General features: G+C 43.5%; 1 protein-coding gene across 10 annotated transcripts in view; it reads left to right on the top strand.

Moving 5' to 3' along the window:
* NFIA (nuclear factor I A) overlaps positions 1 to 24,481 on the top strand; it is a 535,857-nt gene that overhangs the window by 353,790 nt on the left and 157,586 nt on the right. For all 10 annotated transcript variants that reach the window (XM_089689685.1, XM_089689684.1, XM_089689680.1 and 7 more), the window contains exon 4: positions 3,760 to 3,834. In XM_089689685.1, the coding sequence (XP_089545811.1) occupies positions 3,760 to 3,834 (75 nt within the window). The remainder of the gene's footprint in view (positions 1 to 3,759; positions 3,835 to 24,481) is intronic.

Raw genomic sequence — 24,481 nt, forward strand, 5'->3', positions numbered from 1 at the left:
GCACCAAAAATCTGAAATAATCAGAACGCCAGGGAGGTTAATGTATGTTATACTGGAAGCTTTATCTGATACTTTTATAACTTATGCTTTTTTATTGCATTTTCTATGTTCAACTTCAGTAAACACATAATCAACCTAAATGTTGAGCTGTATTATTCCCATATTATTATAATATTATTATACAGTATTTATAAAGCGCCAATAGTTCGCTCAGCGCTGTACATTACAAAGGGGGACAGAACATGTGACAGAACAATACCAATACAATGCAAAACATGAGGGGATCGAGGGCCCTGCTCTTTCGAGCTTACAATCTAGAAGATAGAAGCAGTGTGAGAAGTTCCTGAATATGACTGGAAAAAATGACATAAAACATTTGAAACAAGTTGTGTTTACTCTCTTACTTTGGCGCTAGTAGACCGCTCACCTATTTTACCTGTTAGATGGAGCCGTACTTTCAATAAAAATGGCATTTTTTACCTAACTGTTATAGGACTGCGTTATGACACAAGCTCCAGAGAAATATACTTTTTTTGAACTCTACTTGTCAAAATAGTTCTTATCACAGAGAAGGGAGGACTTAGGATGCTTTGAAAAACGTATTAAGTTCAAGGTGTTTGCGTGTCGTCCCTCTTGTGCGCAGATCTCGCTGTGTGTGTAACAGCTGTTCCTGTAAGATTTCCCTGGTGTAACCTCAGATGCAGAGACGGGGGTCTCTCGATTTTGTTTGGTTGAAACTCAGTTCTGACTAATCCCAATCAGATGTTCCTTAAGAGGAGAACTCTTAAATCTTCCAAGGATCTCAGTACTCCTCGAAAGATACCTCCGCACTGTTCTCCTTTGCTTCATATGTTAGCAGTCAGTCGAGGTTATCCAAGGTAACGGCGTATTAAAAACAGAGTGTGTTTCACATTTCCTGTTACGTTGCCTATGCATTAAAGAATCTACCAGGTGCAGACGTGTTATCCTTCTCTTCGAATCTTCTAAATCGAAAACCGCACTATAACTCAGGACTGTGGTGCTTTCGTGCATTGTGTTTTTAGTTTCTCGTCCATTTATGAAAATCAATACCTTTTTTTAGCAGCCTTTTAACCACTTCATTGGTTAAAAGGGTTCATTATTTACAGGTTGTATTAGGGTTTCAGAAAAGTGCATACAATGCACCCCACCCCATTAAAAGAGCTTAAACCACCAGTACCTTTGTCTTGACAGCAGGCTTGATGATTACATTGTAAACATTTGTAAGGGTCTTTGTTGCATAATATACCTTAAAGAGGACCTGTGCTGTGAAAGCTGTGCCCAAAAATGTAAGCAGAGGACTCATTACTAATATTGCCTGTGGTCTCCACACAGTTGACTTTTCCCCATTATTGACTTATCATGCCTTGTTACGGGTTTCTGTGTATAAACAGTCATCTTGGTAGAGTCATGGCTTTTCTTCCTTGTGTCAGAGCTGTCCCCTGATGACTGGTGGGGTAATGGCCAAGAAGTGGAAGCAGAAGGAGATGAATGAAGCACAGATCGACAGGATAAAGTAGAAAGAGGGAGTTCCTTGCACTACAGGTCCTCAGGTACAGCTTCCTTCAAAGAGAACAGTGAACGATAGTAACATCACTGTACACCCTCCAAATCTCCAAACACTAGCTGTCAGAGGCAGTAGTTCCATATATAATCTTACACTGCAGATATACAGCTATGAGGTTCAAGGTAAAGGATTGCTCAGGCATGTGCAGTGCTGTTTTTAAAGAAAAATTCAAGTCAAAATCTAAATCTTTCAGGGTACTGCTTGGGCAAAATAAACAACAATTCTGAATATTCCCTATAACATAGCAAATTTTCACTTTTTCAGTTCACGGTTCCAAGTTTTAACACCACTTGGTAGAGCCAATCAGAATGACACCAATTATTTTTTTAATTGTCTGTAAGAGTGACATTCTGACCACCTATGTAAGGATGACATTATTCCTATTGACCACCAATGGAAGGAACATTCTTCCCCTGGACCACCAGTGTAAAGACATTCTTCCCACTAACTAGCAATGTAAGGAGCTTTCTTCCCATTGAACACCAATGTAAGGGGAATTCTTCCCACGGACTTTAAGATTTTAATATGTTTAGATACAGTGCATGAAATACTCATGTCTACCATTGCTGTACAGCCTAGCCCATACTATCTTTAGAGGTGGCAAGAGGAGCCATAAATTTTGAGGCAAATGGAAGTAGATTTAAAGCTACAATTTAGTTTTACCTGTTAGTTTTGGATAGATTAGGAAAGAGTTAGAACTTCAGGTCTTCACTGATGTCTTTGTTCCCATTGGGTAGTTCTTCTCGAAAGAAAAGCGGTGAGAAAAATCTGTTGGTGAGAATACCTGTATCAGTGACAGCTGTCAAAAATGGGACTCCCCTCCCTTTTGGGGATTCCCTTTTTGCTTACTATCATGTCCCCCATTGGCAGCAGTAAAATCCTAACAAAGCTTCCAACCCTTCCAAATTCTATCTCCAATGCAATGCATCACATAGACCACCCTGGTCATCTTTGTCACTTCTTTACTAGATGGATGTGAAGCCATAGCAATGGTCAAGAGGCAGTCCTTGTAATTCCTTGATTGTTGAATATTGTGATGGCCAAAACTGTCTTAGCTAAAAAGTTATTTGTTGATTAGCACTGATATCTGGGGGGTTTACTACAGATGTTGTTTAAATGTTACTGTAAATATCTAGTCAAATTAGCAGAAATGCCAACCCAGGCAAGACCCAGGGTTAGTTAAACTAGGCTAGAAAGTTTTTTCACAAATGAGCCACTGGGCACCTACTTTTGCATTCAAAAAATCTTTATGCTTTGCAATGAAAGCTAGTTATTGCCTGTGATTCCTAGATTGTAAAATCCAAGGATTAGGGCCCTCCTATCCCTCTTGTATTGAACTGTATTGTTGCTGTATTGTCTCCCGTTATATTGTAAAGCACTGAGCAAACTGTTGGCGCTATATAAATCCTGTATAATAATAATAATAATAATATATAAACCCTGTATAATAATAATAATAATATATAAATCCTGTATAATAATAATAATAATATATAAATCCTGTATAATAATAATAATATATAAATCCTGTATAATAATAATAATAATATATAAATCCTGTATAATAATAATAATAATAATATATAAATCCTGTATAATAATATAATAATAGTTATTTAAAATAAACTTGTCTTTAGAGAAATGTGATGACCAGTGATGACCTCCTTCCAAAAGTGCCAGTTGCCTGGTTGAGTCCATTAAGTTTAATATTTTCATTGAGGTGAAATGGAGCTTTAAAACAAGCCATCAGTGATCCTTCTCGCTGCTCGTACCTCAACAGAGACTCTGAAGCTGGAATTCAGTCAGTTTCTAACAGCTTGGTGTTTGTTTGCATTGGAAGACTGGCAGGCTGCCAAGGTTTTGCTGCCATAGAAAATAAGGAGAGCAAAGATGTGATTACAGTGCTTCTGATGTGAATTTTGACAATTAATTTCTCAACAAGGCCTGCAGCTACAAAGTTCATAGAATACAAAATGATTTTACAGCTTGGTAAGAATAGTTAAATATTTGAATGCCCATAGTCTGGGCACAGGTTCACCTAAAGCATGACACTCAGAAGATCATGTTGCACTGTAAGGCAAGGCTGTTTTTACCAAACTGGATAACTTGTTAAGACGTTATTGAAAAGAGATGTGCAGAATGAAATCCTAATTATGCTTGCTCTCTCGTTTCAGGACATTTGGGCTTCCAAGACAGTTTTGTGACTTCTGGAGTTTTCAGCGTTACAGAACTCGTCCGAGTCTCACAAAGTAAGTGTCTCATCTTGTTGTTTGATGATTGTTATCAAGGTTGTACCTGTAAAAGGTGGAAATATGACGCACAGATCTGGCATAATTCCACTGTCTGTTTGTGGGAACAGTGCCTCTTAATTGATGCAGACAGCTTACAGTAGCAACAAATTGGTAGGAAGTGTCTTAGGCCTCGCTGCTGTCACTAAATGGTCATGAATGGACAAGTTGGCTATTGCAAGGTATCACACTATGTGAGTTCTCTCTTTTTTTGAGGTTCGATCTCCATAATCACTGGATCTACATTCGGCTGGAAGCCTTTTCGCGGACTGTCTTTCTGGAGGATTTTTGTCTATTCTGTTTATTTTATTTGATTATATTTTATTTTTTATTGTGGACAATATAATTTTTGGACAGTAGTATTTATTTATTTATTTATTTGTGTTATTTAGTACATTAGCACTTTTTATATATATATATATATATATATATATATATATATATAAGGAAGAAGAGTCAACAGCACTCGGTTGAAGATAAAAGTGTTACTAAAGGCACATTTAAAAAAAAAATTAAAATAACAAACATGTTATACTCACCTGCTCTGTGCAGTGGTATTACATAGTTACATAGTTAGTCTGGCTGAAAAAAGACAAAATTCCATCCAGTTCAACCATAGAAAAAAAAAAATTATAATCCTACACCCACAGTTGATCCAGAGGAAGGCAAAAAAAACCCCCAGCAAAGCACGATCCAATTTGCTCCTGCTGGGAAAAAAATTCCTTCCTGATCCCCCGAGAGGATCCCCCAATTGGATATTCCCTGGATCAACGTTACCTATAAATGTTATATCCAGTTATATTCTGTGTATCCAAGAAAGAATCCAGGACTTTTTTGAAGCAATCCACTGAGCTGGCCAGAACCACAGAACACACAGAATGGCCCCCGATCCTTCTCTTCTCAGGGACACGTTGCATGCTCGCTCCTGACCTGTATGTCTATGGAGCTAAGCTCCATAGACACACACAGCGGAACTTAGCCTACCCCCCACCACTTCTTCTTCACCACATTTGTTTGACAGCCGCAAGAGTCAATGGCTCCTGCTTCTGTTCAAGTCCCTGTGTGAAGAGGAAGAGAGGGGAGAAGAGATGCATCCACCCACGGTGCTGATCTCCTCTCCCCCTCTCTTCCCCTTTAAAAAGCGAGAAACACAGGGAAGCTAAAAACGTTTTTTTACCTTAATGCAAGCAATGCATTAAAGTAAAAAAAATCTTTAGGTTTAGTATGACTTTAATACATATATATTCATTGTCACATAGGCCAATGTTTCAGAGCTGTGCAGGGTCCTTACATCAAGATGACACAGTGACCCTTGAGGAAGGGACTTCATGCAGGCCTGAAACATTGACTTTCATTGACCTATGTGACGTTTTATTAATAAATATCTGTTAACCTTCAAGTGTTTGGGTGTTGGTGACTCTCCTTCCTTCCTATGGTTCTGCATGGTGCCATCTGTTGCTGTCACAACTAGCAGAATTCAGCCACACCAATCACAAGACTATAAGGCAATAAAATGGTTGTTATCCTTCTCTCTCGATACACCTTAGTGCTAAAAAGAGTACTGTGCCACATTAACTACTGGATATTAGGCTCCGTAAGATGCTAGACCGGGTCCCCCTTGTAACACCAATCGTCCACACAAGGCCATTGGCCATGATCAGCACTCCCATCAAGTCTGACATGTAGGAAACTCTCCATACAGCCAGTCAATCCTTTCCTTTTCTTAGTGAAAAGAAGGAATTTCTGCGTAATTCTAGTATGCTCTTTCTCAGTCCATTGAGTCTAGGCATGGATCCCATCACTGCAGAGGATGAGCATCCATTTGTCAATGGCTGCCTATAGAAGACCACACTTTTCAGCCATTTGAACCCTTAGTTATTATTATTATTATACAGTATTTATAAAGCGCCAATAGTTCGCTCAGCGCTGTACATTACAAAGGGGGACAGAATATGTGACAGAACAATACCAATACAATGCAAAACATGAGGGGATCGAGGGCCCTGCTCTTTGGAGCTTACAATCTAGGAGGGAGGGGATGGTGGCACAGGAGGAGATAGCTGTGGGGGACGGAGTGGTAGGAAGAGTGGAGGAGGTCGGCAAGTTAGCAGGGGGTGGGGTAGGCTTCCCTGAAGAGATGGGTTTTCAGGGTGCGCCTAAAGGAGAGGAGAGTAGGTGAAAATCTGATGGGTTGGGGCAGGGAGTTCCAGAGGATGGGTGACACCCTGGAGAAGTCCTGGAGGCGGGCATGGGAGGAGGAGACCAGGGAACTAGGAGGTCTTGTGAGGAGCGGAGTGTGCGTGTTGGGTGGTACTTGGATATTAGGTCGGTGATGTAGTTCGGGGCAGTATGGTGGACGGCTTTGTACGTCAGTGTTAGGATTTTGAATTTGATCCGTTGGGCAATCGGAACCCAGTGGAGGGATTGGCAGAGGGGGGTGGCGGGAACGGAGCGGTTGGAAAGGTGAATGAGTCTGGCAGCCATATTCAGGATCGACTGAAGCGGGGATAGCCAGCGGCGAGGCAGGACAGTGAGGAGGGAGTTGCGGTAGTCGAGTCGTGATATGATGAGGGAGTGGATGAGCTGTAGTTTTTCAAGGAATATTTTTATATAAACACATATTTTTCCTACCAAGAGAACTGCACATACTCAGCACCGAAACAATATTAAACAGAGGTTTTATGTGTTGTGTTTTCATTATCATGTAGTGTAAAAGTTAGAAAGGCTTGCATAAGGAAAAGCTGCTTTTTGCATTTTTATCTAACTTGGTTCACTTAAATCAGATGCATAGCCTGCACCAGAAAAAAAGCTGTCATTTTATTGGCTGCTACAAGTAACATATTAAATCCAACTGTATTTTTTGTACATCACATCTATTGTATATTTTCACCCCCGTGGGTCTGCAGTCCCCCTTCTCTGAAGCTCCGGAGGAGCTGAGAGTTTTTGTTTGACCTTTCCAGAGTGCTAATGTCATCAGTATGAATGACAAAAGCGCAAGCCGATCTCTGCCAGCTTGTCAATATTCACTAAACACAATGAATTAAGAGGACCTCTTGCCATCCTGCTCGATTGATCAAAGGCCCATCGATTGCCTTCTGCCCAAACGTAAGACAGACAGCCCTGGCTGAGGGCTTGCACCACCTATCAAACTCAGTCTTTGGGGGGTTTTTTTATAACAGAAAACCAAAAGAATCACCTGGGTGTCTCTGGGTAATCCATCTGCTGTGTCTGCACTGCCGAGGTCACTGTTGGCTGGGTTGGAAAAATCCCTTTGTGTATAATTGTACCAGGCCTTGCAACACGCGATTTTAGCATGCGGGACAATTACTGACATAATGAGATGGTGAAAGGATCACATGACACTTTAATAGGCGAACACACAATAATGTACAAGGGATATATTAAAGTAAAGATCACTAAAATTTAATAGACGATTTAAAGTTAACATAGTTCCAAAAGTTGTTTTCAATCCCTTTCAAACCTGCAACTTTCGTTAAAATAACTTCGGGTGATTCTGCCATAAAGGGGGTTGATTTACTAAAGGCAATTAGGCCGTGCACTTTGCAAAGTGCAATTGTACGCTGCAAGTGCAGTTGCTCCAGAGCTTAGTAAATGAGCAGAAGCTCTGCTGACTTCCATCATCCAATCATGTGCAAGCAAAAATGCTGTTTTTTTATTTTCCTTGCATGTGATTGGGTATTCTTGACAAAGGGAATCTTTGCCTCATTTACTAAGCTCTGGAGCAACTGCACTCGCAGTGTGCAACTGCACTTTGCAAAGTGCACATTCTATTTGCCTGTAGTAAATCAACCCCAAGGTCTTTGTTCAGGCACGTCCTGTTGTAGGGTGACAACCATCTCCCAGCTTTCTTGTCACCCTGCTTCTTGCACCCTTGGTGGAGACTACAAAAAACCTGCCAACACACATTGCTTAGGCATGGTCTGCCATTGTCACTGTCAGAAACTGAAGCCGAAATTAGTGCATATAGGCAGGAAATGAGGGGAAGAGATCAGCAGTAACCAAATGTAAAAGAGGGTAAAAAGGTGAAAACTGTGTTTTATGAATACCACTGGCTTTTATTAATACACCGTGCTTTACCAAGTTGAATGTTCTCCAGACTGTACAGTCCTGCCATGCACTATAGGCAATGTATACCCTGCCCCTTTTTATCTCCAACAAATGCTAGGTCCACCAGTTCATATATGTTCCACAATTTTGGCCCTGAGGCTTTATCCTAGTTGTTGCAGGGAAAACAAGTTTTTTTTCCATAGTAGCTTCAATAGCCAGTAAAATGGTCCTAGTCATTAATTACAATGAGAAAGCGTCTTTTATTGGTTTTGCGTAAACCTTAGTTCCCTTCTGTCAAGAACCACATGACCTGTGCCATGTGATTGACTGTAGCAGCTTGTTTGGAATCTTGGTTTCTGCAGGAAAGGTATATTTTCTACACCTTTGGTTACTATTTGTATGTATGGCACTCATTTGATAACAAGTCTAGATGCTGTAGGTAACGTTTCTGCAAATGCAATGAAAAGCAAAGGTTCGTTATTTCTCAACACACCACAGCTGATTGGCTCTAACAAACCTTAGTTAGGTTAGTTGCCTAATAAATTAAAAAAACACTTTAGACAATACAATGATTGGTAAATTATGATACTTCGATTGCAGTTTTCTTACTACTGACATCTACATAATACTCAGGTACCTCTATACCTACATATATGAGCCTTTCTCCACCAGGGTTCTGTGAGAACATAGAGTTCCTCCAGCGGTTGCTACTGGCTTCTTAGGGGAGCATTTTTCCCACTGACCACCAATAAAGAAGCATTCTTCCCACTGACCACGAATGTAAGGTACATTCTTCCCACTGACCACCAGTGTAAGGAGCATTATTCCCACTGACCACGAATGTAAGGTACATTCTTCCCACTGACCACCAGTGTAAGGAGCATTATTCCCAATGGTCACTAAGGTAGGGAGCATTTTTCCCAATGATTGCCAATATAAGGGGCATTCTTCCCAATGACATCCAATGTAAGGAGCATTCTTCTCACTCACCACCAATGTAAGGAGTATTATTCCCACTGACCTCCATTGTAGGAAGTATTTTTCCCACTCACCACCAATGTAAGGAGCATTATTCCCACTTGCCAACAAGGTAAGGGGTATTCTTCCCTCTGACAATCAATGTAAGAAGCATTCATCCTACTGACCACCAATGTAAAGAACAGTCTTACCACTGGTCACCAAGGTAAAGGGTATTCTTCCCACTGACCACCAATGTAAAGAACAGTCTTACTACTGGTCACCAAGGTAAAGGGTATTCTTCCCACTGACCACCAATGTAAAGAGCATTTGTCTCACTGACCACCAACATAAGGGACATTCTTCCCACTGACCAGCATGCTAATGCATTGTGAGATGTAGATATCATCATTTTTAGTAGGGGTTCCTCAAGACCTGAAAGTTATTTTCAGGTCTTGAGGAACCCCTACTAAAAATGATGATATCTACATCTCACAGTTCCTCCATATTAAAGAGTTTGAGAATAGCAACTCTATACTCTTAGCCCTCTATTCTTCAAGTCATACTTGATGGGTTCCAGAAATGCACGAAGGTATATACTACTCGGTGACCTCTGCAGATGCTGTATAAAGTCAATTTGTATAATTGCTTGAAAATTTATAACGTGCGATGAGAGCGACAGCAAATAGGAGGCTTTGTGTGACCTCATACGAGGTATAAATATCAGATTCCAGAGCTAATCTCCGCTCTTCACATCCATCCATAAAGCAGAGGTTCCTGGGATGGAAATGACTATGGTATACAGATCTTCTGTGTGCATCCTGCATACTAACCGGCTGGGCAGGGCGAGAGTTCATTAGCATTTCTTGGTTGGTCTGTGCTATTAAAACCCTGTTCCAGGCAAAACTTTTTAATTTTAGATAGAGTAATGAAAGGTAAGACTTTCTAGAAGGTCCTAAATGCTGTTCACAAACTCAATGGAGGTATTTCCTTTCACTTCCTGTTCTGTCTAGTTTACCTGAACAGAAGGCTAGGAGCAATCTCCTGGAAAGAGACACAGAGGGGGTCCTTTTGCCTAGTGACAAGCCTTTAAACAATAAGTAAGCAGCCATAAGGTTTCAATTAATATTTTATGTAATTTCTCCAGGAATAATTTCCAACCTCCTAAGTAAGGTCCCAAGCAGCTCTGCCCAGCCCTTTTAACATGGAGGGACCTTGAAATAACCCTCCAGCCTTGGAAAACCCTTGCTAATAATTATTGTATCTACAGCTCAATGTACATTCGCTGGGTGGTCAGTGGGAAGAATGACCCTTACATTAGTGATCAGTGGGAAGAATGCAACTTACATTAGTGGTCAGTGGGAAGAATGCCCCTTACATTGGTGATCAGTGAGAAGAATGCTCCTTACATTGGTGATCAGTGAGAAGAATGCTCCTTACACTGGTGATCAGTGGGAAGAATGTTCCTTACATTGGTGATCAGTGAGAAGAATGCTCCTTACATTGGTGGTCAGTGGGAAGAATGCCCCTTACATTGGTGATCAGTGAGAAGAATGTTCCTTACATTGGGAGTCAGTGGGAAGAATGCTCCTTACACTGGTAGTTTGTGGGAAGAATGCCCCTTACATTGGTGGTCAGTGGTAAGAATGCTCCCTACATTGGTGGCCAGTAGGAAGAATTCCCCTTACAGTAGTGGTCAGTGGTAAGAATGCTCCCTACATTGGTGGCCAGTAGGAAGAATGCCCCTTACATTGGTGGTTAGTGGGGCGAATGCCCCCCTTACATTGGTGGCTAGTGAGAAGAATGCCCCTTACATTGGTGGTCAGTAGGACAATTGCCTTTCTTACATTGGCGGTCTGTGGGAAGAATGCTCCTTCCATTGGAGGTCAGTGGGAAGAATGTCCCTTCCATTGGTGATCAGTGGGAAGAATAAGCCTTACATTAGTGGTCTGTGGGCAGAATGTCCATTACATTGGAAGTCAGCAGGAAGAATCCCTACCTCCTTACAGAGAGCTAAAAAGACCATTGATGTCAGTGGTCACTTGTCTGAGAGGCAGACATTGCTCATTGCTCAAGGACCCTGTAGCAATCTCTGGAAGAACCCTGGAGTTGCACTCAACCCTGGCTGAGAAAGGAGGGTCAAAGTAAAGCCAAACTTAGAACGTCACCTCCTGCGCTCAGGTGTGTGTGCTCATGTAAAGAGCGGATTCTCCTCTTGGTTGGCCTTGCAAATAAAACACACAGACATCTTGCTGCCCTCTCAGGGCTGTGGATATCTTTGCACAAACTACAAAACAACAAGAGAGAGGGCACACTGACCAAGTGCATTACCATAACTCATAAAAAATATGGTGAATACTCACAAACGCATGTTATGCACAAACATATCTAAAGATACAGACAAAACTGCCTCCAGATCCACTATACTCGGCTGATGGCATGAGAAGAATTCTAAGCGTCTATGAACAGCTAATTCGTTTCGAGGATCAAACCCTCTGCCGATGTTTGGCTCTGAGGAAGAGGTTTCACCCTCGAAACATGTTAGCCATTCATGGACGTTTAGAGGTCTTCTCATGCCATGAGTTGATTATGGTGGATCTGGAGGGGGTCTCGGCTCTATCTTTAGATATGCTTGTGCATGACATGCGTTTGTGAGTATTCACTTATTTTAAAAAAAAACTGAGTTATGGTAATGCACTTGGTGAGTGCGCCCTCTCTCTTGTTGTTTCAAAGTAAAGCCAAGGCTAGCACAAACGACAGGCCAAAGCAGACGTCTGGGGGGATTACCCCCTTATTGTCTATTCTGCTTCCTAAGCCTCTCTGGGAAAATGATACATTCTATAGGGCACATGGTTCTCTGTTCACCTTATACCATGCCTGTTTTATATCAGAACCCTGATAGATGCCAAGTCTGGTGTTCACTGAGCGAAGATAAGATAAAACTGTACTCACACAAGTAATATATTAAGCCCATCAGAACTTTCTGTCCCGCTTTCAAAGTCATGCGCGGTCAAGTCAGGACAAGCTCAGTATGGAGCACATTTGGTTCTTATTTAACAGTCTTCTCTTTGTTTTACATTTTACTAATGAGTCAGCAATGTCTGAGATATGATTCAGATGTGCTGCAAAGGTCGGAAAAGTCTGATTCCCTTTTATCGGATCAGGGCCACCCACAGTAAATGGCGGGAAGGTGAATTCCACAATCCCTACGTGAGAAGTTGTCCCTAACAGTGATAACTGATTGACGTGTATTTTGCCAATGCACTCTGCATCATAAACAATTGCTTTTTTTTTTATTAAAATAAAAATACTATTTTTATCTCTGTTGCATCTCAATGCTGTTAATCTCCTGCAGTCACTTCTTGCCTATGTGCACTCAGGCAATGGCTCAGGACAGGTTTCCTGATGGCCCCAACAGTGGACCATGCCTGCGTAATGTGTGTTGATACGGCCACTTGTAGTCTCCATTGGGGGAGCAATTGACAGGGTGACAACACAGGAGCAAAGCTGGGATACACGGGGGTTGATTTACTAAAGGCAAATAGACCGTGCACTTTGCAAAGTGCAGTTGCGCTCCGCAAGTACAGTTGCTCCAGAGCTTTGTAAATGAGGTAAAGCATTATTTTGCAAAGAATACCAAATCACGTGATAGGAAAATTAAAAAAACAGCATTTTTGGTTGCAAATGATTGGATGATGAAAGTCAGCAGAGCTTCCACTCATTTACTAAGCTCTGGAGTGCAAAGTCTATTTGCCTTTAGTAAATCAACCCCAGAGACAGAGAGTTGTCACTCTGAAACAGGAAGTGCCTGAACAAGTACTTTTATGGCAGGACCACCAGGCAATATTTTAATGAAAGCTGCAGATTTAAAAATATTGAAAACAACTTTTGAAATGACATTAAAGTGTGTGTAAGTAGATTACCAGCAAAAAAATGTGTGTAATTAGAGAAGGATTAGAACCCTTCTCAATTTATATTGCTTTCTGTGACTGTGACAGATATAGTGAATGCAGGGTCCGGGGAGAGCGGATATAGTGAATGCAGGGTTCGGGGAGAGCAGATATAGTGAATGCAGGGTCCGGGGAGACCAGATATAGTGAATGCAGGGTCCTGGGAGAGCAGATATAGTGAATGCGGGGTCCGGGGAGAGCGGATATAGTGAATGCAGGGTCTGGGGAGACCAGATATAGTGAATGCAGGGTCCGGGGAGACCAGATATAGTGAATGCAGGGTCTGGGGAGAGCGGATATAGTGAATGCAGGGTTCGGGGAGAGCAGATATAGTGAATGCAGGGTCCGGGGAGACCAGATATAGTGAATGCAGGGTCCTGGGAGAGCAGATATAGTGAATGCGGGGTCCGGGGAGAGCGGATATAGTGAATGCAGGGTCTGGGGAGAGCAGATATAGTGAATGCAGGGTCTGGGGAGAGCGGATATAGTGAATGCAGGGTCTGGGGAGAGCGGATATAGTGAATGCAGGGTCCGGGGAGAGCGGATATAGTGAATGCACAGGGTCCGGTGAGAGCGGATATAGAGAATGCAGGGTCCGGGGAGAGCAGATATAGAGAATGCAGGGTCCGGGGAGACCAGATATAGTGAATGCTGGGCCCGGGGACACCAGATATAGTGAACGTGGGGTCCGGGGAGACCGGATATAGTGAATGCCGGTTCCGGGGATATCGGATAAAGTAAATGCAGGGTTCAGGGAGAGCGGATATAGTGAATGCAGGATCCAGGGAGACCAGATATAGTGAATGCAGGGTCCGGGGAAAGCGGATATAGAGAATGCAGGGTCCAGGGAGAGCGGATATAGTGAATGCAGGGTCCGGGGAGACTGGATATAGTGAATGCAGGGTCCGGGGAGATGGGATATAGTTAATGCAGGGTCCAGAGAGACCGGATATAGTGAATGCAGGGTTCAGGGAGACCGAATATAGTGAATGCAGGGTCCAGGGAGACCAGATATAGTGAATGCAGGGTCCGGGGAGAGCGGATATAGTGAATGCAGGGTCCGGGGAGAGCGGATATAGTGAATGCAGGGTCCGGTGAGAGCGGATATAGAGAATGCAGGGTCCGGGGAGAGCGGATATAGAGAATGCAGGGTCCGGGGAGACCAGATATAGTGAATGCTGGGCCCGGGGACACCAGATATAGTGAACGCGGGGTCCGGGGAGACCGGATATAGTGAATGCAGGTTCCGGGGATACCGGATAAAGTGAATGCAGGGTTCAGGGAGAGCGGATATAGTGAATGCAGGATCCAGGGAGACCAGATATAGTGAATGCAGGGTCCAGGGAAAGCGGATATAGAGAATGCAGGGTCCGGGGAGATGGGATATAGTTAATGCAGGGTCCAGAGAGACCGGATATAGTGAATGCAGGATCCAGGGAGACCAGATATAGTGAATGCAGGGTCCAGGGAAAGCGGATATAGAGAATGCAGGGTCCAGGGAGAGCGGATATAGTGAATGCAGGGTCCGGGGAGATGGGATATAGTTAATGCAGGGTCCAGAGAGACCGGATATAGTGAATGCAGGGTTCGGGGAGACCGAATATAGTGAATGCAGGGTCCAGGGTGACCAGATATAGTGAATGCAGGGTCCAGGGAGACCGGATATAGTGAATGCAGGGTCCGGGGAGAGCGGATATAGTGAATGCAGGGTCCGGGGAGAGCGGATATAGTGAATGCAGGGTCCGGGGAGAGCGGATATAGTGAATGCAGGGTCCGGTGAGAGCGGATATAGAGAATGCAGGGTCCGGGGAGAGCGAATATAGAGAATGCAGGGTCCGGGGACACCAGATATAGTGAACGCAGGGTCCGGGGAGACCGGATATAGTGAATGCAGGTTCCGGGGATACCGGATAAAGTGAATGCAGGGTTCAGGGAGACCAGATATAGTGAATGCAGGGTCCGGGGAAAGCGGATATAGAGAATGCAGGGTCCAGGGAGAGCGGATATAGTGAATGCAGGGTCCGGGGAGATGGGATATAGTGAATGCAGGGTCCGGGGAGATGGGATATAGTTAATGCAGGGTCCAGAGAGACCGGATATAGTGAATGCAGGGTTCGGGGAGACCGAATATAGTGAATGCAGGGTCCAGGGAGACCAGATATAGTGAATGCAGGGTCCAGGGAGACCGAATATAGTGAATGCAGGGTTCGGGGAGACCGAATATAGTGAATGCGGGGTCCAGGGAGACCAGATATAGTGAATGCAGGGTCCAGGGAGACCAGATATAGTGAATGCAGGTTCTGGGGAGAGTGGATATAGTGAATGCAGGGTCCGGGGAGAGCGGATATAGTGAATGCAGGGTCCAGGGAGACCGAATATAGTGAATGCAGGGTCCAGGCAGACTGGATATAGTGAATGCAGGGTCCTGGGTTTAGTAACACTTTAAGCTGATTCAACCTCACTATTGGTCCTGGTGACTCTTGGTGAATACTGTTCCTGAGACAGGAACTGATGGGAAATCACTTTTTGGGTTGTCACGAGAAGAGAAGATGAGGGGAAATCTTCCAATGGGGACCCTGTTCCGGTAACAGTTGTCTAAGGGCTTATTTACATACTCATTGGCTCTCTGAAGAGCAGTCCGCAATGGCTTGCTTTTCAGAGGGCCATTGATAGGCAGAGAGGAGAAGTTATGTTGCCTCCTCGCTGCTTGTTTTAACTCCCAGCTGCACGTGTAAGTGAGACCTGAAGCCTAGTACACACATTTAGAATATCAGACGAATGTTCGCCCATTTTGTTATTTGATGCTAGTCACAAATCGAAAACGAAGAGAGGCTACTAAAGTTACAAAAATTCTCGTAAGACAGAATATACCTTCAGAAGTGATGTATTGTATTGTACTGTAATGTATTCTTTTGTATTCGCGGTCTTAGTCGCTTTATTTTTTTCGTATAAATACTATATTAATTACACGAAAATCATTTGTTCTGTTATCTTACGAGAAATCTTTTTGTGTTTGTCACTTCAAATAATTTTGCACTCATTGTCATAATCGCCTCTTGAAAGCTGTGTGCTAACAATGTGTACTCCGAAAGCATTTTTATCGTCTGATATTCGCATTGTGTGTACGAGGCTTAAGAGGGGCTATCCCCTCACTTTGTGGTGTTTTCCTCTCACTTCCTCTAGGACAGGAAGTAAAGGGAAGTCTCTCCAGAGGAACACAGGTGGCAAAAAATAAACTGTTGGATTATCGGTGGAGCTCTGGACCCAAGATAGCTGGATAAGACTTTGAGTCCAAATGTTTTTAGAGGAACCTTTCTGTCAACTGGGGTATCCTTGGGGGTCTTCAAGAATATGAAATGGCTATACATACACTTGAATGTATGAGGGCTGTACTGAACATTGTGTAAAAGTGGACATGGCTTTTTTATTCATTTACATAGGTCGTTCGGGTTTTCACATGTTGGTTGAGTAACCCTTCCTTGATAGTAACTCTTTTTCTTTTTCATTGCAGGCAAATAATGGATTCCAAGCAGAAGCAATGTGACGTCATTCTTCTTGACGAAGGAGGTGTGCAAGTTGTCCGATATCCACAGAAGGCTACAGAATGTTTATGGAGATGACTTTGGTCAGTGGTGTCATCTCCATAAACATTCTGTAGCCTTCTGTGGTTGTCGAACAGCCTGCACCCCTCCTTCATTACGAACTTACAAAGTGAACAATCTATTTCTTTATCAAATCGACCTCAGTGATGGCATATTGCTTCTGCTTGGAATCCACGAATTACCCACAATGAAAAAGAAGGAGAAAGAGGAAGATTAGTACTGATGGAACCTCGAAGAACGGGGTATACCCCTAAAGCTTGGCCTAAAAATCTGGATGTTAGTGCAAATAAGAAAGTATCACTGACAATACAAGTTGTTTTTGTTGCAAGTGCACTAATACAGCTACAGTCACACTCACACTTTTTTTTGGGTCCCGGAACTTTTAACTCCTCCCCCTCAAGCAGTGCCCCTAGCAAAAGCCACTGGATCTGGGGACACCGCTGCCTTCTCCCTCCTCCTGCTGTCTACTTATTGGTACACTGGCTATGATTGACAACAGTGGGAGCCAATGGCTCCCGCTACTGTCTCAGCCAATGAGGAGGCAGAGTCCCCAGGCCACAGAGGCTGTTGAAAACATCAGTGGATCAAAGGGGGCTCAGGTAAGAGGGGGGCTGGTGGGGAGGGGAGTGCTGCACACAGAAAGTTTTTTGCCTTTAGAACCACTTTAATGAAAGAGTAATGCCCAATTTTGCATTACTTTTGATACATTCCTTGTATGAAATATAAGATTTTAGTGATTGGGTTTACATCTACTTTAGATATGACTTTCTAAATACGATGAACCCTTTGTAAGAACGAAGTACCCTGCCAATCTCCCCTTCATCCGTCTTTCACAGCACTGTTTATCCCCAAATGACAGGTGCTCTTTAACATATGGATATGGTAGGGTGATATAAAATTCAGTAAGCGTAAATGACCAAACTTCGGTCAAACAATTGTCGGTGTTTGTGCTTTGCACATCTTCTGTTTGTGCTGTTCCAGGAGGGAATTAGAATCACACCACCAGTCCAGGACTCAGTAGTGAAATATGGTTCGCCCAGCCTGTGTGCTAAGATCAGCTACTAGAAAGAGAGCTATTTGTGCCGGGATATTAGAGGAGAAGAAAAAAGATTTTAATAAAAAATAGCCTGCAGCCAGGGAATGTGCAGCGCCAGTGACCTTGCCTCCTGTACGCCATTACACAATTCAATGGCAGTCCACTCAGAGCTTGCTCTCGATCAATATCCTATTAAAGCTGCACAAAAAGTCTCCATAAACTTAGTGGTTTAGCCGTGTTTATAAATGGAACCTGGCATAATTAGACGGTCAATAGAGGCCCACGCTGCTAATTCTGAAGTCAGTGCCACGCGTTTTGTGTCTATAGCGCGCTGCGAAAAAAAGGACAGAACAAACTAAGACAACAATTAGGCTGTCTGTCTAATATTTATCCATCCGCCGGCCTTGTCAGCTTTTCTATGACATATTCCATCTTCTCATTCCTTCCTTCTTTCCTGTTTCACAAAGCCACTTGCTGGCAGAAGGAAGAAGTCCGCTATCAGTGATGTCACCGGTCTATAGTGAATGGATAGGCTGCGTTCTCAGTGATGTCACCGGTCTCTAGTGAAGGGATAGGCCGCATTCTCAGTGATGTCACCGGTCTCTAGTGAATGGATAGGCTGCATTCTCAGTGATGTCACCGGTCTCTAGTGAATGGATAGGCTGCATTCTCAGTAATGTCACCGATCTCTAGTGAATGGATAGGCTGCATTCTCAGTAATGTCACCGATCTCTAATGAATGGATAGGCTGCATTCTCAGTGATGTCACCGGTCTCTAGTGAATGGATAGGCTGCATTCTCAGTGATGTCACCGGTCTCTAGTGAATGGATAGGCTGCATTCTCAGTGATGTCACCGGTCTCTAGTGAATGGATAGGCTGCATTCTCAGTGATGTCACCGGTCTCTAGTGAATGGATAGGCTGCATTCTCAGTGATGTCACCGGTCTCTAGTGAATGGATAGGCTGCATTCTCAGTGATGTCACCGGTCTCTAGTGAATGGATAGGCTGCATTCTCAGTGATGTCACCGGTCTCTAGTGAATGGATAGGCTGCATTCTCAGCGATGTCACCTGACTCTAGTGAATGGATAGGCTGCATTCTCAGTGTTCTCACCGGTCTCTAGTGAATGGATAGGCTGCATTCTCAGTGATGTCACCGGTCTCTAGTGAATGGATAGGCTGCATTCTCAGTGTTGTCACCAGCCTTGACTCAGTGGCTAGGCTCTCAGCCATGTTAGCAGTCTCTAGTGAGTGGATAGTCTATGGATAGAAGCGTTTTCTGTCAAAGTTAGAGGACAGCAGAGACAAGTGGATTTACTTGTTATAATCAATACAGTTTCTCAATCAATCGATATAGCCTATAATCTGACTGTTTGATATTTAGATTCCTCTCCTTGCCCTCGTATCTTTTATCTACTTCCTAGGTACATAAAAAAAGTTTATTAGTGCGACATAATGTTTCTTCTCTAATGCTTACTCTCTGGAAGCCTGAATACATTAGGATCAAAGTATTTATGCCGGGTTACTAATGCATTGGTATCATTTTTATAGAGCCGTTTTATTTTACATTTTACTAAATGTTGGTAAATCAAACTTTGCAGCATTCCAGGGAATGAAAGCGCCATCTGGCCTCTTTTATTTATTGTATTAAGCCAGTTCTCCTTCAATAAATTTACAGAATAGCACATGAAAATTAGATTACAGTTATCTACGTTCATCCTCGCCACTTATGTCCTCCAACTCGTATTGCCCCCGGAGTGTGTAGTGTCAAAAGGTGACTCTTCAGAGGAGTCTACAAGTTTTCTTTTGAGAATTCAAACAAAAGTTACTTCAAAGCTAAACTCTGAGGAGAGAGCTAAATACACAGATGAGATACATACATCTATGGGAACTGTTGTATTGTCTCTGAACTGTCTATCCAATCAGGGCTGGGACAAGGGGTGGGCGGGAGGGGCGGTTGCCCTGGGCGCAATGCTCTACTATGGGGATAGGGGCGCCTTCCTTCTGTTACAAGGCTAAGTAGTGACAGTGGCAGTGATTATGACAAGCGGATGACTGCTAGGCGTAGGATTCCCATAGACATCAGGAATGGGGGGGGGGGTCCAGTTTTCATCCTTTATATCTGTCTGGAGTTCAGCTTTAACAGCTGATGAAGGCAGAGTGCTTCAGCTTCATATTAAAGGTTTGTTATACTATTGGTTTATTTGTGTATCAAACGTTTAGATCGGGGTCACCAAATTACAGCCCACTGCAAGATTTTATCTGGCTCTCTGATGTAAGGGGGGCCCTGATAGGGACCCTGATGGAAGGGGGACACTGATGAGGACTCTGATGTAAAGGGAGACTCTGATGGAAGGGGGGCTCTAATGGGAATTGTAATATGGATCCTGATGTAAAGGGGGACTCTGATATAAGGGTTCCCTGATGTAAGTGGGATTCCAATGGGAACACTGATGTAAGGAAGCTGTGATGGCAACTCTGATGTAAGGAAGCTCTGATGGGGACTCTGATGTAAGGGGTACTTCAATATAAGGGGGCCCTGATGGGGACTTAGATGTAGGGAAGCTCTGATGAGAGTCTGATATAATGGGCTTTGATGGGGACTCTGATGTAAGAGGACTCTGATCCCTCTTGTATTGAACTGTATTGTTGCTGTATTGTCTCTGTTATATTGTAAAGCGCTGAGCAAATTGTTGGCGCCATATAAATCCTGTATAATAATAATAATAAGAGGGGGCTCTTATGGGGGCTCTGATGTGCTCAGGTTTATTTGGAATTTCTTTGCTTTGCTTACTAAAGCTTTTTAATTAAAAAAAAAAACTCCAAGTAAAACTTATTAATTCATTTAAATTTTATTCATACATTTTTGTATGTATTTTGTAATATATTTATAGATTTTAGTGAAATATATAATGTGGCCCTTGGACTGAGAAGCTCGGAGCCCCCAGTTCAGAGCGATATATACACTATATTGCCAGAGGTATTGGGACCCCCCTCCAAGTCATTGGATTCGGGTGTTTCAATCAACTCCAAGGCCACAGGTGTATAAAATCATCACCTAGGCATGCAGACTGCTTCTACAAACATTGGTGAAAGAATGGGTCGCTCTCAGGAGCTCAGTGAATTCAAGCGTGGTCCCGTGATAGGTAGCCCCTTTCTGTTCCAACATGACTGCACACCAGTGCACAAAGCAAGGTCCATAAAGACATGGAGGAGCCAGTTTGGGGTGGAGGAACTTGACTGGCCTGCACAGAGTCCTGACCTCAACCCCATAGAACACCTTTGGGATGAATTAGAGCGGAGACTGCGAGCCAGGCCTCCTCCCCCGACATCAGTGCCTGACCTGACAAATGTGCTTCTGAAAGAATGGTCCAACCTTCCTATAGACACCCTCCTAAACCTTGTGGATGGCCTTCCCAGAAGAGTTGAAGCTGTTATAGCTGCAAAGAGCGGGGACAACTCAATATTGAACCCTACGGACTAAGACTAAGAGGCCATTAAAGGTCATGTGCGTGGAAAGGGTGGGACAACTCAATATTGAACCCTACGGACTAAGACTAAGAGGCCATTAAAGGTCATGTGCGTGGAAAGGCCGGCGACCCAATACTTTTGGCAATATTGTGTATAAATGATGATGTCAGGAATGTATCATGGTGTATATACCTGTGTACGGGGTTAGTGGATTGATCCTTGTATGTAGCTGTCCATTGTTTCCATTGTCATCAGGCAGACTGGTTGGCCGGCTGTAGATGTGAAGGTATCACATCGCTGAATAAAATGTGAAGAGCGCGATGACTGGTGGTCTCTTCTAGGCATGGCCTTCCATATATCAGGCCTGCATTGTGTTTTCCAGTGAAAACTGATCATGTCCGGGTGATGTTACTTCCTCCGCTCATAAACCAGAAGGATGACAGGTTGTTATGGTGGCAGCTAATTATAGAAATTCACATTCTTGAAGCCGTGCCCTGGGTTTGATCTATGGGAGAACTTGCAGAGCCTCCATATCAGATGATAGTTTTACTGATTGTCCCGTCTCCATCCAGGTTCCCTTTGTGTACTTGTCAGCTCTGACAGTTCGGATCTACCAGATGCATGAACATAGATCCGTCCCAACATGGCATCCCTATGACCATTGTATATGGAAACTCTAACAATGAACTTCGATGATTTGCTCCCATTTGGCCGGATAGATTTACTGCTGAAAGCATTTATTATATCTATTTCATAAGTGCAAAAAAAAAATACCTCTTGATCCTTCCAGAAAACCAATGAGTTTGTAACTTCTGGTGCACACCACCCCTGAAATCGCAAGCAGTGCTATTATTCCTGCGCAGCTCTCCTCTGTGACTTACAGAGCACTTCCCCCTATATTTTGGAGAAAAAGAGGTGTTCTGTAGTCCTAAAATGCTTTCTGTCTACAGATCGTGTGCTTTGATCTCTGTAGAGTGATCTGTATTAGCCAGTTCTGCAATCAGTCTGTTTAGCACATGATAAACGCAGGCAGCACACTCCAGCCTCTCCTCCCACTCTGGCAGGGAGATGTTGGACCCAACAGTGGTGTTGGGTCCAATGTCCAGCCAGCGATGCTATGGTAGCCCCTATTCCGTGGCCACCGTTGGATGGGGCATATCCTGCCAACTCTGCCAAGCAAGGCTGCTGTTAGAAACATGGGGCCCCATACTGCCAACCTGACAGGCCCTCCCCCCCCAAAAAAAGAAAACACAGCAGTTTACTATGCTTCAGTTATGAATGAACACATGGAATGATTGGTACAGATTACTCATTGTGTACATTCATATATACTCTCACCAGCCACCTTATTAGGTGCACCTGTTCAATTGCTTGGTAACACAAATTGCTAATCAGCCAATCACATGGCAGCAACGCATTTAGGCATCCTGACATGGTGAAGACGACTTGCTGAAGTTCAAACTGAGCATCAGAATACGGAAGAAAGGGGATTTAAGTGACTTTGAACGTGGCATGGTTGTTGGTACCAGATGGGCTGGTCTGAGTATTTAAAAAACTGCTGATCTACTGGGATTTCCACACACAGCCATCTCCAGGGTTTACAGAGAATGGTCCGAAAAAGAGGAAATATCCAGTGAGCGTCAGTTGTGTGGAGGAAAATGCCCTGTTGATGTCAGAGGTCAGAGGAAAATGGGCGGACTGGTTCCAGATGATAGAAAGGCAACAGTAACTCATGTCAATATGGACCTAAATCTCTGAGGAATGTTTCCAACACCTTGTTGAATCTATGCCATGAAGAGTGAAGGCAGTTCTGAAGGCAAAAGGGGGTCCAACCCGATACTAGCAAGGTGCACCTAATAAAGTGGCCGGTGAGTGTATATATATCTATATAGTACATGTACACTCTTAAAAGTGGAAATTCAGTCTCTCAACCAACATTGACTATTTGTAATCCTTATACTGCTAGCATTAGTAAATAGATAGGAAAGTCTATCAGATTTACTTGTTTTAATACGTGTCTTTTTTAACATTTCTTCAGTTATTTTCTGGTTTCCCAGCCTAGGTAAATGATGTCATACATCCCTGAGTCTTCAGAAGGGGAGGAGGGGCTTTCTTAGCTAAGCACACCCTCCTGCCTGCATGCCTGAGCTAAGGGCAGATGGATTTCAGGAAGTAAATGCTACATGAATCATTTGCCTTTACTCAAGATGTTATGGGTTGTTTTCCAAAGTGATTTGGTGCTCAGATGCAGCATAGATCTGCTTTAAGGTATAATATTGCCAGTTTGTTTTCTCCACTCGAGTACCTAAATAGACCCAGTCATTTCATACTATTCCCTGCAATAGAAGAGGTATTATACTCACCTCTCCTGTGGACTGTGTCGCCTACCTTTGATCTGTTCAGTACTGCAACCTCCATCAGACATTTTAGAATTCAACACTTTTGGGAGTGTCCGATGCTTGTGTCACACGGTGCATGCTTTGGTTCCTTCCTCCAACCCCAGTGTACCCATTGGAGTCAGCAGTAGTGTAGAAGTTGGAGGAAGAAATCATGACGAACAACGTAGGGCACAGACAGTTGCAATTTGAACACAGGTTCTCTTTAAAGCTTTTTTTTTTTATTACTGTTTTTATTTTAGCTTTGCATAGGGCAAGGAAGGCTTAGAACAGGGGTCTCCAAACTTTCTAAACAAAGGGCAAGTTTACTGTCCTTCAGATTTTGAGAGGGCCAGTCCATGGCCAGTGTAAGGAGAAAATGCCCTTGCGTTGATGGGAATAAAAAATGCCCCGTCATTGGCATTAATGGGAAAAAAAAGTCCCATTATTGGTGTCAGTGGGAGGAATAGTATACCATCATTAGTGTCAGTGGGAAGAATAGTGCCCCATCATTGGTATCAGTGGGAGGAATAGTGCCCCATCATTGGTATTAGTGGGAGGAATAGTGCCCCGTCATTGGTATCAGTGGGAGGAATAGTGCCCCATCATTGGTATCAGTGGGAGGAATAGTGCCCCATCATTGATGTCAGTGGGAGGAATAGTGCCCCATCATTGTGTCAGTGGGAGGAATAGTGCCCCATCATTGGTGTCAGTGGGAGGAATAGTGTCCCATCATTGGTATCAGTGGGAGGAATAGTGCCCCATCATTGGTATCAGTGGGAGGAATAGTGCCCCATCATTGTGTCAGTGGGAGGAATAGTGCCCCATCATTGTGTCAGTGGGAGGAATAGTGCCCCATCATTGGTGTCAGTGGGAGGAATAGTGCCCCATCATTGGTATTAGTGGGAGGAATAGTGCTCCATCATTGATGTCAGTGGGAGGAATAGTGTCCCATAATTGTATTAGTGGGAGGAATAGTGCCCCATTATTGGTGTCAGTGGGAGGAATAGTGCCCCATCATTGGTATCAGTGGGAGCAATAGTGCCCCATCATTGGTGTCAGTGGGAGGAATAGTGCCCCATCATTGGTATCAGTGGGAGGAATAGTGCCTCATCATTGGTATCAGTGGGAGGAATAGTGTCCCATCATT

This window comes from Staurois parvus, unplaced genomic scaffold, assembly GCF_062004578.1.
Source record: "Staurois parvus isolate SC_StPar_1 unplaced genomic scaffold, SC_StPar_1.0 ptg000491l, whole genome shotgun sequence".
NCBI classification, from domain to species: domain Eukaryota; kingdom Metazoa; phylum Chordata; class Amphibia; order Anura; family Ranidae; genus Staurois; species Staurois parvus.